Here is a 16,297-nt window from a genome sequence, read left to right on the forward strand (position 1 = left end):
TTTCTTTGTGGCGCATGTTTACTCGTGCATGTGTGCAGGTGTGTGGTATGTGGTGTGAGTGGGTGGGTGTGGAGGCGGGTACGTGCTCATGCACTTGCTATCTCTGCTGATGGAAAGAGAGAGACCGAGAGGGAGAGTCATGCCGCCACTTCTGCTTGCACTGCACATCATGCAAGGCGACGGCGGGCCTCGAGTCATTGCCGGGGCCGTGCTGGTGGTGGCCACGGCGCGTCTGAGGCTGTTTGGCGATGGCCTGAGAACAACAAGCACGCTGCATGTGATTTGTTGTATTCTGGCCTGCCTCCTCTAGGGATATCCGGTGATGTCTCGAATAGACGCTTCCTGGTTTTCCGCCATTTTTGGGGGGTCGTGCGGGCTGTCTGGCGAGCGTGGTATCAGAGGAAATGGAGAAAAACAGACTGTGATTGGTTTTCTTTCTCTCCGTCGTGTAACATGGATGCCCTCTAACAACGGCGTGTCTCTGGGATTGCTGATGAGCCATCAGAGGGTTTCTCCGTGAACACACTTGCAACGACGCGCGTACGCAGGATTACTTTGATGCCTCGAGCGGACCATGTGGCCAGGAATCCCCTGTGTAGATCATTGTGTTGTGGGGACTTGACACGACTGGGGGTTCTTCGCCCTGTATCCTTGGGAGCATTTGGGATCAATGACTAGATGTGCTGAAGGCTTTCCTCGTGGGACGCAAGATGTCATTTTGGCGGTAATGTAGTTTCCCAAGTCTCTTGACTTGTTGCCGGCGTATCGCATGAACATGGACGGAGCAGCAAGGGGTAATGGTGATCTTGAGGCTTTGTGATCAATGATTATATTGTGTTCTTTATTCACTTCACTATCGAAACTTTCTAGCCGCGGAGGTCTAGGACGCATCGATGATACCCTTGTCCGCACGTCCCGGGAGATCTCAGGCAAACAGGTTTGTGTTGTTTGGCATGACGATGGAAGGATGATTAAATTATCCTGAAGTTCTTCTTTATTCCCGCGGTTGTATTCACATACGGTTGTACTCACATACGGTTGTTTCTTTTCATGGCAGACTGAATTCCAAGTGAAAGTATATGTAGGAAATATCCCCACTGCTCGCGCTCTCGGATCGTGAATCGCCCAAGTCACATCGATCCTCTAAGCCCATGTGTTTCCTTGTCACTGTCTGCATGGCCGCGCCCGAGAATGCAGTCACCATCATCATGTGTATATCGAGCCTGGAAACCCCAGCCGCTGTCACGGGACTGTGCCGTCCTGCGCCGCTACTGCTGCTGCTGCTGCTGCTGCTACTGCATGCATTCTTTTGCTTTCCTGGTCTGGTTTTTCTTTTGATTTGCTTTCTCAGCGTGTGCCGTTTATCCAACAGACAGGAATCCGTGCCTCTGCAGATCTGTCGTTTCTTCTTCTCCTTCTCCTTATTCTTCTCCCTCCTCAGAAGGGTGATGTCTCACCCCTCCTGGAGGAGATATCCTTCACCACCGTCTTCACGCGGCCGCGGCGTTGGGGCCTTTGTCTTTTCTCCCACGGCTTGCCGTGCCTGGAATTCCATATCCATGACAAAAAAAGATCCCCGTTCGCTCCTCGACGCCGCCTCGACAGAAGCACGAGCATTGTCTCAGAACGCATGCAAAGCGGGCTTGGAGACACGGGACAGTGTGCCCAATGCTCACTCAGATTGGCAACGTCCAAAGAGGCGAGGAGAGAACAGAACATGAGAGAAATTTACCATCAATAGAAGATGAAGAAGGAAAAATAGATATAGGAAATTGCAAAAGGTAAGATCCGCGAGCGGCCGCCAGCGACATTCCCACGACAGACGGGCCCAAGTCATCGAGGACGCGTGCTACCCGCACTTGGCTTGGTAACCTCATACGGCACGAGAGAGGGGAGACACAGATAGATAGATCCTGTGAAGCCGTGTACGATTTATAGCAGTGCCGCGAGAAAGAGAAGTATACCAACCAAACCGCGCACAAAGGATCTCTCCCATATACGTGGAAAACGCAATCACGGCGCACGTAGGCCCATAGTCTACTGCTTACCTGACCTCGCCCGTGCCGGATACCTCTCCACTTGGAGTTCCTTCCAGTGCCTCCACGAACATGAAGAAAGAAACAAAAAAAAAAAAACATACACCATAAATCTGACCGCTTGCCTTTGACTGCACGGCAAAGTGAATGGCTTCTCACACAGGATGAGACGCTTTGGGGCGGAGCGATGTGTAACAACGCACAGGGTCGGCAGCAGAGTACACGATAGTATCCAATTTCGTAGCGGAGGAGCTCACCCCGACACCACACGGCACGGTACGGCACGACACGGCCAGGGAGCATCTCTTCCGGCGCGTAGGAAGCCCATGTCGTGGGGAAAGGGAAAGGGAAAGGAGGAAGGGGAGGCTGTGAGGGGAGATGTCAGTCCCGGCGGCGTGTAAGTTTTCATCTCAAGCCGGCCCCCAAAGGGTGTCCGCCTGATGATTGCTAGCTCTAGACAGTTTGAGACGGCAATGTATTGGACGGCTTGCCTGGCTCAATGCCCCTGGCCTTTGCCCTCAGAACGTGTGCCGCCTGCCTGCGGTTAAGAAGACGGGGTTGACTTCCAACGCTCGACAATGACTTTCGAGCGCCCCCTCTTGACTATAGGCTCCAGCACAGAGGCACTTTCTGCATGATTTGCTGCGCAAGCTTGCTTGTACCCCAAGGGAGCCTAGCAGGTTACTATTTATCAAGTCGTTATGGCGTTCTCGCTCGACACCACAGGGTGTTGGGCGTGTGAGCGTCATATCATGTGTGGCTTCTCCGTCATTCGACCTACCTAAGGATGCATGGACTATGGGCATCTGTACCTTTAAATATGGTGACTGCCATTCGCCAATGTTAATCAACAGAGCGCCACCGGGTGTGTCACTGCTGGCAACCAAGTCACTGTAGTGCTACACTCCTTCGCTGTGGGGTCAACCATCGCTTCACGGTCGACACTATGGTAACGAGTGCCCAGAAAACAGTGGCCTTCTATTACTTGGTCCGAAATGATGCTAGCATCTCGCTTGCCCCAAGTCCTCGCATGAAATCCCATGAAAAGCCTTCCTTCCGTTATGGGTATCGACGTGTCTCATTCATCATCATTCACCGAATCGAATCCAAATTGTGCAAAACATACACACCAACCTATCCCTCCCCTGTGAACTCTGCTGTCCAATCTTTCCTAATCTCCAGCTCGGTGAGTTCTGGTGTCTTGTTGATGACGAGTCCCTTTTCGTTGGCCAGATGCAGCAGACTGATGAAGCAGAAACTTGTGGAGATGTCTCCCATTGCAGACTTCGAGTATGCCGACTGCAAGTTGTTCATCACGTCTGTGAACAGCAGCGTCTGCTCGGGCTCCGAAGGTGTCACTGTTGCATCCTTTTGTGGCGTCGGCATTGGTGTCCGCTCGGGTTCCTGTCATATTCGTCAGCATGTGTCATGATACGGAACACGATCAGCTTGGAAACTCACCTCTGCCAGCTCAAGACCCATCCCCTTCCACATGTTCTCCTTCAGGCGTCGCACATCGACCTTCTTCGCGACACGCGCAAAGTTGACGTACTCTGGTCTTAAACGCCGTGTCGATGTGACGAGCTGGGTACCAAAGCCACCCATCGTCAGACCGCCGTCAATGAGGCCTGTAAAGCCAAAATTTGTTGTGGGTGCAGCATCGCCCCCAGGTGAGAAGTGGTCTCGAGCATCCGCAAACTCCATGTCATCGTCATCGTCCAGGAGACCACCGCCCGGCAGTGGCATCTCGTCGTCGAAAAAGTTGGCATCATAATCTCCTTGAGGAAGCATGTCATCCTGTTCAGTGCTTTGTAAGGGTGCATTTTGCGCCCAGAAAGCCTCGTCCATGTCACGAGGCGCCATATTGTCGTGCTGGCCGTGGTTTCCGAAGAGGCCGTTCGACTGTCCCATGCGGGCCTTCCGGCTCAGCCGGGCTTTCGGCTTCAAGAACAAGCTCAGAAGCTGTGTCGAATTAAAGTGCTTATCGTCCGGGAGCAGGTTGCGGGTTTTCGACCTCCAGTCTTTCTTGGGCATGGAGATGGCAGAATTGCTTGACGCCTGGGTGTAGATGGCGTCTGCGAGCTTCGGATCGAGAGGTGACGCAAAGTCAATCTCAAAGGGCTCTTTCTCCTTGCGTGTCCGCGTCGCCCCTTCGGGCTTGTTGACATCCTTGATCTTCCTGATGCGCCAATGCTCGGGGCCGGCCCAATTCTTCTGGAGAGCCTGGTCGAAATATCCGAGGATGTCCTGATGCATTTGGTCATCTCCTTGACCCCGTCGCATCGACACCACAAAATCGCCGTTGTCGTCGTCTACCCCATCGACGCCGTCAGCACCAGCCTCGGCATCCTCCAGTCCGAGATCGAATGGTCTCATTTGAGGCTCCAGCTTGACCTCCTTGGCCCAGGCTTCACCACCTTCACCAAACGCAACGTCGACATCAAAGCCGCCCATGTTGGTCATGTCATCAAACCCGGCATGGTTGTCATCATCAATATCCATGCCTGATTTGTTGCCAATCCCACCAAAGCCATCCTCCGCGTCATCCTCGTTGTCGTCCTCTTGAGCGCGCAAGAATGGGATGTCGAGTGAATCGGAGGGGTTACCGAGGTCAAAATTCTTGAGCGAAGGGCATACGTCCTGCTCGTCCAAGCGAGACAGATCTGGGAAGAACTTGGCTCCAAGCGCCGCGATGTCGATCTCGACATCCTCCTCTTCTGCCTCTTGCTCGAGCTGATCTGCGATCATGGTAGCTTCGTCTTCCTCGTCCTCTGGACCACCAGCCTCATCGTCCCCTGTGAAGTCCTCCCTTCTCCTCGGTTTAATGACATCTGCCGATGCATCGTTGCTGTCATCACTGCTATCAAAGACGATGCGTCCTTGAGCATCGATCATGAGATGGTTGAGCAGGAGACCCTTGGCACCTCCCTCATCGAAATCAGCTGATGCTTTCTTGAAAAGCGGGTCGACCGCAAACTCGAGTTCGAGCTTCTTGAGCTGAAGGGAAGCAAATGACGACGCAAGGGTTGCCTCAGACGAGCGTTGCTGCAAGTGTGTTTGGTCCAAGTCAGTCAAGGGTCCTTCCCAACATCACGATCAGAATCTGGCATACCCGCTTCTTCTTCGTCCTCCTGATCACGTTGCCGTCCTGGTCAACCTCGTCCTCGCTCTCCTCGCCTTCCCCATCCTCTCCGTCCTTTTCTCTCTTTTTTGCGTTGCTGTCGGCCAGACCGCTGAGGAGCTTGCCGGTCTCCGTGGCCACACTGTCGACTCTGCTGGTGTAGATCTTCACACAGCCGTCCAGCGTGCAACTTGCCCTCTGGAAGTTTACGCCGTCGCCTTCCTTGAGGAGGGACATATCATGGAAGTAATCGATGAGAGCGAAGTTCCACGAGTTGGCAGCATTGATCTTATTGTCGGTGGCCATCTTCATCCACTCCTCAAAGTTTGCGAGGATGGGCACACGCTTCATGGGCGTGACACCGGTGCCTCCCATGGCGAAGTCGTCGTCGTCGTCCCCGCCGAGCCGCGGGTCGCGCGAATCCGAGCGGGGAGACGCATTTTCAGCACCGTTCTCCAGCCTGAGGGCGCCCTTTTTAGGCGTGGCGGCGGCGGCCTGCAGCTCGTTGATCTGCTTCTCGTGGAGGGCCTTGCGCGAGTGCAGGCGGCCCTTTTTCTCCTGGGCGTCGTCGTTGAGAGGGATCCTGCGCGAGTTGTGGGCACATTTTCAGCAAATGCAAATGCAGGGGTTGTGGTTTCCCATGCGATGGGCCAGGCAACGCAGGGAGTAAACAAAGGGCAAGAGGGGTGGCGTGCAGAGCGGGACGACGTACCTGATGGCGGAGCTGGCGGTGCCGGCCGAAGGCTTTGTGCCAGAGGCGACACGGGGAGCCTGTGCTACGCGAGGCATCTTCTGTGAGGGTGCATGCGCGGAGGCGATGTCGTGTCGTGATGAGGAGGGGGAGGGGATTGTCTGGTGTTATGAAGCATCTCAGGACCCCTTGCTTTGGCGGTGCCGCCCCAGCGCCCGTCGTGCAGGCCGCCGGAAGTAAACAAATGGGCTGTTGACCCCGCACGGGCCAGCAGGCCCGTTGACACATGCCCGACCAGGCACGGCTGCTGACATAATCACGACTGAGGCAGCGGGAAAGAAGAAGACGATGCAATCATGGCTGGCTCAAGGCCCAGGTTACTCGTATCAACCATTAAGGCACCCACGCGTGAAATCCCAAGGACAGACGATATGCGAAGTAAAACAAGCTAGGCCAGCTGTGCGCCGGGTCCATCCAGCCTGGGTCTGGTCAAGTGGCCTTCGTGATTCACTTCCACCTTTGACAATTGGATTAATCACCCCCATGGTCCCACGGGCAATGTGTGCCGAGGTGATTCGAGGACAGAGGGAGCCACAGTTGACACATGGTAGATGCATCCCAGGTCTGCCAGGCATCATGATGGGTTGAGTTGAGCTGGCCCAGTCAGTGGGCCAAGGGAGGGAGCCCATGCCAAGTCAAGAGGCGCAACCTGCCCAAACAGGCAGCACAACGTGGGCAGGCGAGCGGCCGCTCTCCCATGTGTCCCCAACGTCGTTGTGTGTGTGTGGGTGGGTGCTTTCCAGGCACCGCACCATAACCTGCCTGTGTCCATTCGCTGCTGGCTGGCCGGGGTTGTGGGCAGCCAAGCTCCGGGGCCCAGTCTGTCGTCACCAGTTGTGCACGCTCTGGTTTAACCTTAAGTTCCTTGGCTGCGCACGCGCTCTGACAGGCACAGCATCCAGTGGGGAGGCTTTGCTCAGCCAACTCTCGTCACCTCGAGCCGGCGACTCCACGGCTGGCTTCTACATCCTTCATTGCTACCAGACTGCTGCTGCTGCTACTGCTTACGAGACTTGCTCTTCTGCTCCAGCCGTGAGCCGCTACACTGCGCCGAAGCGGCGCAATCTTCACGGCCTTCGCCCGACGCCAGCTTCGGCATCGTCATCCTTATCGCTCCCGTGCCGCATGGTCAACCCTAACGGCGGCCATGTCGCGGCCCGCATCGGCGGCTCAAAAACCTTCAACATGCCACGAGCTCGGCGTAGGATCGAGCGCCTGAGACAGCGGCCTCTCTACGCGACAGTCTTCATCTTCAGCCTGCTCGCCGTGTACTGCCTCTTTATTCGGGGCCCCCAGCCTGCACCAGCGCCCACCTCACTCCACAGCCGCTCTCTCCAGCGCCGCGCCGGCGAGGATTGCCGCCTTGTCCACGATGCCGACGACAAGTGCGCGTTTGTGCGCCGCAACTGCCAGGATGATGAGGCCGGTCTTATCCAGTACCTGCAGTTCTACTACTGCGGCCTCGGGGGTGCCAAGCCTCTCGCCTTTGTCGTCCTGATGGTTTGGCTCGGCATGCTCTTCACCACCATCGGTATCGCCGCCAGCGACTTCTTCAGCATCAATCTAAGCACCATCGCCACCATCCTTGGCCTCAGCGAGAGCCTCGCAGGCGTCACGTTCTTGGCCTTTGGCAACGGCTCCCCCGATGTCTTCAGCACCTTTGCTGCCATGAGCTCCAATAGTGGCAGCATGGCGGTCGGAGAGCTTATTGGCGCTGCTGGCTTCATCACGGCCGTCGTGGCTGGCTCCATGGCCCTCGTGCGGGAGTTCAAGGTCATGAAGAGCACTTTTCTCCGCGACGTGCTCTTCTTCCTTGTGGCCGTCTCCTTCACCATGGTGTTCCTCTCCGACGGCGACATCTACCTATGGGAATGTCTCAGCATGGTCATCTTCTACGCCTTCTACGTCATCTTTGTTGTACTATGGCACGCCTACGAAAAGAGAAAAGACAATCGCAAGGCAAAGGAGATAGCGTCGCGCAGCCACTATTTCCTGTCTGGGGATGGCCGCAGCACCGATGAACTCGAACCATACAGGGACTTCCCCGACGAAGCAGCCGACCGACCCACGGAGCAGCGGCCGCCAATGCACCCAATGCATGCAAGCGTCGACATTGGTGTGCTGGAGAGAGGCCCACGCATTGACGTGGAAGCGCCTGACAAAGACGAGGACTATGATCGTGCCCAACATATTGCCGCCGAGATGACGAGCAGCATGCGCGTGAATCGTCCGCGGGGAGCTAGGAGTAATACTACCATCGCCCCGATTCGGCCGAGTTTGATTGGAGCTCTTGAGTTCCGGTCGGTACTTGCCTCGCTGCAGCAGGAAGGAAACATGCACATGAGGCCCTTGCACCACAGAAGCCAGTCACACGATGCTCTTTCAACGCCCCCAGGTCAAGTGTTCTCGGCGCCTAGGGTGGATTTCCAAGCACATGAAGCTGCCGCCGATGCGCTGGCTGCGGCTAGGAGCCGAGCGTTGTCGTCGGGTAACATCCCTTTGTCTTTAGATGCGGATCTGCTACAAGGACAATCTCCAGCAAGTCGAAGTCGGGCCACTAGTACTCACACTGTCGACGGCATGCTTGCGCCACCGCTTCCCGATCAGCCGCGAGGAGCAAACCCGGCAGAGCCTGCCACGCGTGACGGCGGTCCCTCTGACCCCAGTGCAACACAACTTCGACTCCAAATCCCTAGTCCCATGGGAAGCGAATTCTCGTCGCCAGCAACCTCGCCATTCCCGCGCTTTACAGACTCGCCAATGATCATGACTCCCCACCCAGAACACCCACAGCTTCCGCGACTTGACCTGCCAACACCTGGGTTAGATGACCGTCCCGGCTTTATGAGTCTGTCGACGCCAGTCGAACGGAGGCCGATCAATTGGTGGCCTTACCATCATCTGCCAGCACCACATGTGCTTTTCAACACCCTCTTCCCAACACTGACGGATTGGCAGAGTAAAAGCATTGGCTCCAAGCTCGTCAGCGTCTTGTCTGTGCCTAGCGTTCTTTTGCTTGTCATCACTCTTCCGGTCGTAGAGAGCGAAACGACGGATGACGACATGGGCGCAGATATCACAGAGCACCCAGCCTCGGGTCACATGGGCAATGTCGCTCCTGCAGTGTCCTTTGAACCCAACGCGCACATCGAACACGAAACAGAGTGGCAACGATATCAGAGAAGACGAGGCGCGACCACTTCAAATATCTCGATTCCTACACTCATTGAAGTGGATGAGCCACGTTCAGGACAATCATCGCCAAGAAACATCTTTCCTCCCCTCTCGAACCAGGTTCATGCTGGCAAACCGGCGTCTGACATTGGCCCGGATTCTAGCAATTTCGCTGACGAGACGGGAGGCTGGAATAGGTGGCTTCTGATAATCCAGGTCTTTACTGGGCCACTTTTTTGCGTCGTCATCGTGTGGGCAAACATCTTGGAGGACCTAGAAAGACCTGCCATGGTGCTCATCAGGGGCATTATGGGCTCTCTGGTCGTGTCGCTGGTCCTCCTGGGTGCTTTGTTATCGTTGACCTCGGCTGAGAGGCGCCCAAAGTATCATTTTCTCTTCTGCTTCCTTGGCTTCTGCATCTCGATTGCGTGGATCTCCACGATCGCGGGCGAAGTTGTCGGGGTACTCAAGGCTTTTGGTGTCATCTTGAATATCTCCGAGGCTATACTCGGCCTGACAGTATTTGCAGTGGGCAATTCTGTGGGCGATCTGGTTGCCGACATTACTGTTGCACGGCTTGGGTATTCCGTCATGGCGTTGTAAGTCTCACCAGCCACCTTTCCCGTACTTCTCTGCCTAGCTGGGACAAACTGACTCCTGAGTTTGAATCCAGGTCTGCGTGCTTTGGTGGCCCTCTACTCAATATTCTTCTTGGTATCGGCCTGGGGGGCGCCTACCAGATTGTCCAGTCGGCCAACAAGAAACATCACAAGCATCCCGAACGGACTCTTGAGTACAAAGCGTACCACATCCACGTCAGTGGTACGTTGATGATATCCGCCATCACGTTGCTCGTCACCTTGGTGGCGCTACTTGTCGTGATTCCATACAACAAGTGGATCATGAGCCGAAGGATAGGCATTTTCCTCATCGCACTGTGGTCGGTGAGCACAATCACGAACCTAGTCGTCGAAATAACGGGGGCTTGGCAGGATGTTTCTTGATTGAGTCGGCCTAGTTTCACTCCGTGTGTTTTCCCTTCTACGACTTGTCCATAATTATCCAAGCATGAGTATGGCCCGAATGTTTTTTGTCATGACTCGGACTTGGACCTGGGCACCCATAGGTGGTTGCCTTGTCCCCATTGGAAGAAACCATGGCCAGTACACTACCAACACATTTTGAACACCAGATACCCGGCATATCTTTGCCTTCTCGACGAGAGTAGCAGCCATTAGCGAAGTACACTTTCTGAAGTAGCAGTAAATTTGATATCGAATGAGATCGGGCGCGTGGTTCTGCTTAACTGGCCGGCTATGATCTTGGCCGATTGAGTACTTGTCATGATGAGGGGAGCCCTCCACCTTGCTACAGATGCAGCCCAAGCTCCGCGTGAGAGAATAGGCACATGCCAAAGACAGCCAGACAACCAAGGAGGCTCCCCCAACGATTGGCTGCGAGGCTCCGGGTGCTTGAGTTGGTGGGGCCCGCGACCGCCAGCAGCAGCAACAGGGTCCAGGCGGGTTCCTGGAGCTTAGCTCCTCAGGGAAGGAGGGGCAGCCATTGTTCTTGCCCCTGGGCCTGCCCGCCTCGCCTCCGATCCGCGTCTACATACAACTATCTGAACAACTCCCACTCCAGCTTCTGCCTCTACGTCTTCTCTTGCCACGGCAGCTCTCTATCCGTGGATGCCCCTTCGAGCTTCGATTCTCACACAACTCCCACCAGACACACCACAATCCATCAACATGGCCAGTGCCGCGGTCGCCAGCCAGGGCGTCGTCCCTCTCGAGGACCGCCCTATCAAGAACACAATCTGCCTCTTTGACGTCGATGGCACCCTCACACCAGCCCGTCTGGTAAGCCAGCCCCCGCCCTTTTCCTTCCGGCGCATCCAATTCCTCCACGAAACCCAAGCAGTTGGCTCAGCCACCTTTCCACGGCCAACCACTAACTCATGGCTTCAACCCTTTCTCTAGGAAGTCTCCTCCGAGATGCTCGCGACCCTCCAAGCTCTCCGCCAGAAGGTCGCCATTGGCTTCGTCGGTGGCTCCGACCTCGTCAAGCAGCAAGAGCAGCTGGGCGCGCCTGGCCGGCCAGTGACCGCCATGTTCGACTTTTGCTTCAGCGAGAACGGCCTCACCGCCTACAAGCTCGGTCAGGAGCTGCCCAGCAACAGCTTCATCAAGTGGATCGGCGAGGACAAGTACAAGCAGCTCGTCAAGTTTGTCCTCCACTACGTCGCCGACCTCGACATCCCCGTCAAGCGCGGAACCTTTATCGAGTTCCGCAACGGCATGGTCAACATCAGCCCAATCGGCCGCAACGCCAGCACTGCCGAGCGCAACGAGTACGAGAAGTACGACAAGGAGCACAAGATCCGCGAGACATTTGTTGCCAAGCTCAAGGAGGAGTTCGGCGACCTGGGCCTGACGTGAGTTTGGACTCGCCCTTGCGCTCTCCCTCTCTCTCTCTCTCTCTCTCTCTCTCTCTTATTGCTTTTGATCTGGACGAGGAAACTAACATGGGGGTACTCCACATCACAGCTTCTCAATCGGCGGCCAGATCTCGTTCGACGTGTTCCCCACCGGCTGGGACAAGACATACTGCCTCGGCCACCTCGAGAGCGAGGCCAAGAAGGGCGGCGTCGAGTACACCACAATCCACTTCTTCGGCGACAAGACTTTCAAGGGCGGCAACGACTACGAGATCTACGAGGACCCTCGGACGACGGGCCACTCCGTCACGGGTCCTGAGGACACCATGAAGATCCTCAAGGAGCTGTTTGACGTCTAAACATGGATCCCATGGATCCCCCAGACGGTCTCGCCCCGCGATAGAACGAAAACAATTAAAACAAGAAACAATTCTGAGATCTACGGGACTGTCAGACTTGCCTGTATGCTAGCATTCTACATGACTGTCAAAGCGCTGGGTTCTTGTCGTACTTGAACGTGATGTTCGGCGTCATCACGTTGCTGCCATCGTGATTGAGGAACTGCGGGCCGCGACGCAGGTGCAGCAAGCTTCCCAAAGTGGTCCACAAAGTCACGATCAAAGGATACAAAACAAACCCCCAGACAAGCGGCCTGTCATCAATGTTGCGTGTGCTTCCAAATATTGTACTCGGAATTGAAGCGGCTAGCTAAATGAACCAATATTAACAAGAAAACTCGTATCCAAAAAATGAAAGACGACGACGACTCTCAAAAGGTATATCCAGTGCCATATGCCTGCTCTTCTACTCGTTTCTCCAGCCATGCAGCTCAAACCCTCCTTGCTGTTTCCCTCCTTGATTCTAGCTCCGTCCCGCCGGTACCAAGGCTCACCTGCCAAATTCTAGGTGAGGGATAATCACTGGTCCGTACTTTGTGGGCCCCGTGAATGCCCCGTCGCCCTGCACGACAAAGTCCACCGCGAGACTGAGCTTGTTGAGCCCGTTGCCATTCTGCTGCTGGAAGTGCGGTGGCTGTTGCGGCATGCCCTGCGCCTGGTCCGGGTCGTATGCCACGACGGCGACGTAGTTGCGGCGGCCCATGAGCTTCTTGAGTTCGCGCGGCGCCCCGGAGGCGTCGGTGTGGAAGATCTCCATCATGTCTTCCTTGGTGTCGCTGACTTCGTGCGTGCTCTTCTGTCCGTTCGCTGGCACGTATTGTGCCTTGTTGTTGTGGAGGAGCTTAAGGATATACTGCGCTGCGGGTGCCGCGACGATGGGCGAAGTGATGACCTGGTACATGGTCTTATGGTCGCTTGGGTGGCTTGGGTCGTGGACTAAGCCTGCACCAGCGGCATTGACGTCTGCGACAATGGTTGTGTCAGTACAAGTATGAGGAAGCGTAGAACACGGAGCAGAACTCACCACCCGACAAGAACGTCATTCTGATACCCTTCTGGTGTGCAATGCCCTGCAGGGTCCGAATCAGGTACGTCCGCTCAAGGTCCTTGGACTCGTGTGTCCACATGTCGCGCAAAATCTCGCCAATGTCCAGGTCGCCAAATTGATTGACGACGTTGCCCATGAGACCTGATTTACCAACGGCCTTCTTCACAGAGCTAAAGCCGTGCGCGACCACGTCTTTGCCACCGACAATGCCAGCCACCGACGACGTCACCTTGCCGAGCATGTTGTAAGTCGTGTTGACAGCTTTCTTTCCCGTGGCGAAAGTGTTGGCCAAAGTCTCCACTGTGTCAAGTCGAGGGTACACAACTGGCACTGAAAGCATCCAGATGCAATGCTGCACACTGGGAGGCAGCATTGCAACCTTCGGGAACAAGCCTTGGTACGTGGGTCCAGCGATGACCCGGGTCTGATTCCGTTCAGACCTAACATCGGCGCCAATGACGACGACAGCAGGGCCGAGGTGCTTGACAAAGTGCCAACCTTGGCCAGTGACCGTGAAGAGATCTAGATCATGGCTGATGCCTCGCAGAACCTCCAACGTGGTGTGATGCTGGAAAAGCAGATACATGTCGATCGCTATTCTGCCAATGTTCTTGAATGTCTGTGAGGTTTGCATGTACTCGGGGTACGAACCATAGCCGTCAAATCTGCCGACTCAATCAGCATGCCTGCACAAAAACCATCCTCATTATAATCACTTACATGTCGTGATCGTCAATCTGGCAAACGTGGGGGATCTGCGCAAAGGCCTCTCGGAGGAAAGGCTGGTCAAAGTGGCTCGTGTAGAAGTGGAAGTATGCGTGGGACACATCCTCTTCGTGTCGTGCTGTCCATGAGGCCTTTTGCCGGTTGTCTTTGCCTTGCATAGCCAACCACTGCTTCAGCAACGGGACCTCCTTCCACAACCTGTCTCCGTAGATCTGGTCGCCAAGGCCAAGCTGCACGTGGAAGCCGCCACAGTCGACGTTCTTCTGCAGTACGTCTTTCCACATGAAACCAACGCCGCCAAGCTTGCTCCGCTCCGCTTGCGTGGTGCTCGCGGCAAAGTCGTTGCCAGAATGAGCAATGAAGCGCCAGTTTGTCTCGTTCTTGCCAGCGACAATGAACTCGTATCTTGTGCAGCCCAAGTGAGATGTAACGGCATAAGTCCATCTTTGGGTGGGGCCATCTTCCATCTGAATGTCAATATCGTACTTGAGAAACTGCCATCGTTGATGTGTGTAAATGCAGTTCGGCTGAAGTTGGCGAGGGTTTGGAGAGAGATCAGCACTCTTATGCAGGTGGATCGTCGGCGGCTGGGGCGCATCGGTGACGATCAAGATGCTTCCGAGCCAGACTCCCCGCTCGAGGTCCATATTTACGTATCTCAGATACGGGCCAAAATAGACGCCGTTTGTGGGCTGAACCTTGTACATGTCCACGCCAGCACCTGGAGGCGGCCCGGAAAATCCAGCAGCAGTCGGCGCAGCCGAGGCAGCCACACTCATGATACTTTCTGCGTAGCCGGGTGTCTGGGGCGGGAACATCGGCGAAGCCAGAGCTGCTTGTTTTCCGAACAGAGGTGATGCCAAGGGATTGCCGTACGTCGAAGCTGCTGGCGAGAGTGGCGCAACGTCATGTTGGATGGGGTTGGGCCCCTTCGGAAACTCCCATTGCGTCGCTTGCGTCGCCAAGTGGATATAGTAATACTGGCCAGAGTTCTGATCCAGATGTGCAATCCAGCCCTCAGGCAGAGGCGGTGGTGAAGACGGACCTTGTCCCTGAAACGGAGAAGGAGTTTGTGTGATGATTTGCTGAGGCTTGTGGGTCGTCTGCGCACTTGTGGACGCCTCGGGCTTGGGATCGTTTGCAAATGCCGGATGCCCAGGATGCTGCAGCGCCGGCGAGGCGAGTCCAGCACCAACTTCGGCCTGCTTCTTCTGTGGCGAAGCTACTTGCGACGGGCCAGTTGCTGGATGTCCAGCTGGGGCTGGACCTGCACCAGCAGCACCGGGGCGTTGCTTCTCGGCGGGATAGCCAGCACCGCCACTGCCGGTTATACTCGAGTACGCAGGAGGTGGGTCGTTTCCGGCCATCTGCATGCGTTGGAAGTCCTGCTCTAAAACACTGACTTGGAGATTCGAGCCTGCCGCCGTGCTGGCGGAGGCGCTCCCAGGCGCATTTTGCGTGCTCGGTGCTGGGCCGCTCGGGACCGGTTCCGCGCCTTGGTAAACTGTAGGCGGGCCATGCGGCTGGGTGCCGTGATCTTCCGTAGGTGTCCATGGCCGAGCCGGCCGACTCTGTGCCGCTGGAGCGGGCTGTTGTTGCTGTTGTGGCGGTTGCTGTCCATATTGCGCCAATCGCTGTGACGCGGCAGAGCTCTGGAAGCTGCTGAGGGTTCCTGTCCCGGCGATGCCAGCTGCGGCATATCTCGCCTCGATTCCCCCTCCTGGAATCTGGCCGGGTTCGACAATTGGTGTTTCCGGCGGCGGCGGAGATCCACGGCTGGCCCTGGTCGTCGAAGTGGACGCTGTCGAGGCGAATCGGTTCATGCTGCTCTCGATGGGCTTCTGAAGGAAGCCTGGCTCACTGCCTTGTGGCCGACTGACGTGCGAGGTCTGTATCGACTCGGACGGGTGGCCTCCTGGAGGTGGATAGTAAGGCTTCTTCTGATAATTGGGGAAGTTGGAAGCTGCCGGGTGTTGCGGCTGCTGGGAGACCAGAGGCTTCGCAAAAAGGTTGCCGTCGTCAGAAGCCGGGCTTGCCGGGCTCAAGGCTCCTGGTAGAGGACGAGGGGCAGTACCACGACGCTCTGCCAGTCCGGGGCGCTTGTCCGCCGTTGGGCTGGTGTCTAGTCGTGGAGAAGTGTCGTTGTTGGGACTTGTATATCGCCTGCCGCCGTCGGCTGGATAGGGAGGCCTTGAGCTCTGACTGGGTCGGAAGTCATCGTCCTCGGGATAAGGCAGAGGGGCAGCCGAGCTCGAGGCTCCCGGTGGGAGGGGAAACGTCGGCTGCTTTGACGATGCTGGAGCTGGATAGTTGAAAGGACTGGAAGTCGAAGAGGGAGGAGGGCTTTGCGGCTTGAAGATTCTCAAAGGCTCCACGGTCGGGCTATCGCCACCTTCCGAGGGTTTGCTGAGGAACATCTCCTCGTCGGGGCGACCATGGCGACGGTCCATGGTGACTCGTCAGCGAGCTGCCTTGTGGGACAGCTAGCTAGCAAAGCCAAGGGACAAGCAGTTCGACCAACACGAGGGTGAAACGCGCACTGCAAGGTCCCAGGCAAGACTAAGCACGATCTGGACCTGGAGATGCCTGCTTGCTGGGCCCCCCAA

The 16,297-nt window shown here is 56.1% G+C and overlaps 4 protein-coding genes across 4 annotated transcripts; 2 read left to right on the plus strand and 2 right to left on the minus strand.

Annotated features, from left to right (window-relative positions):
* Nucleotides 1–3,170: 3,170 nt before the first annotated feature.
* Nucleotides 3,171–5,946, minus strand: B0I36DRAFT_372814 (condensin complex subunit 2/barren; the record flags this gene model as incomplete). Its single annotated transcript, XM_046160146.1, has 4 exons — nt 3,171–3,440; nt 3,498–5,081; nt 5,149–5,740; nt 5,870–5,946. 4 exons carry the CDS (start codon nt 5,944–5,946, stop codon nt 3,171–3,173), a joined length of 2,523 nt encoding a protein of 840 aa, XP_046015273.1.
* Nucleotides 5,947–6,763: 817 nt separating this feature from the next.
* On the plus strand, nt 6,764–10,426 carry B0I36DRAFT_317796 (Sodium/calcium exchanger protein-domain-containing protein). The gene is made up of 2 exons (XM_046153200.1): nt 6,764–9,681; nt 9,756–10,426. Exons 1-2 carry the CDS (start codon nt 7,034–7,036, stop codon nt 10,084–10,086), a joined length of 2,979 nt encoding a protein of 992 aa, XP_046015274.1. The 5' UTR covers nt 6,764–7,033; the 3' UTR covers nt 10,087–10,426.
* A 404-nt stretch (nt 10,427–10,830) lies between these two features.
* Nucleotides 10,831–11,878, plus strand: B0I36DRAFT_372815 (phosphomannomutase; the record flags this gene model as incomplete). Its single annotated transcript, XM_046160147.1, has 3 exons — nt 10,831–10,941; nt 11,062–11,516; nt 11,629–11,878. 3 exons carry the CDS (start codon nt 10,831–10,833, stop codon nt 11,876–11,878), a joined length of 816 nt encoding a protein of 271 aa, XP_046015275.1.
* A 529-nt stretch (nt 11,879–12,407) lies between these two features.
* Nucleotides 12,408–16,141, minus strand: B0I36DRAFT_238254 (uncharacterized protein; the record flags this gene model as incomplete). Its single annotated transcript, XM_046149593.1, has 3 exons — nt 12,408–12,880; nt 12,942–13,630; nt 13,686–16,141. The coding sequence occupies 3 exons, from the start codon at nt 16,139–16,141 to the stop codon at nt 12,408–12,410; spliced, it is 3,618 nt and encodes a 1,205-aa protein (XP_046015276.1).
* Between the last annotated feature and the right edge of the window lie 156 nt (nt 16,142–16,297).

The sequence above is a fragment of the Microdochium trichocladiopsis genome, assembly GCF_020744255.1.
Source record: "Microdochium trichocladiopsis strain MPI-CAGE-CH-0230 chromosome Unknown B0I36scaffold_3, whole genome shotgun sequence".
In the NCBI taxonomy this organism is placed as follows: Eukaryota; Fungi; Ascomycota; class Sordariomycetes; order Xylariales; family Microdochiaceae; genus Microdochium; species Microdochium trichocladiopsis.

What these genes read in the sequence shown, in the direction of transcription:
- B0I36DRAFT_317796 (XM_046153200.1), top strand. Translation starts at nt 7,034, where the DNA reads ATGGTCAACCCTAACGGCGGCCATGTCGCGGCCCGCATCGGCGGCTCA. An exon ending in GGGTATTCCGTCATGGCGTT is followed by an intron (nt 9,682 to 9,755) that starts GTAAGTCTCACC and finishes GTTTGAATCCAG; the next exon opens with GTCTGCGTGCTTTGGTGGCC.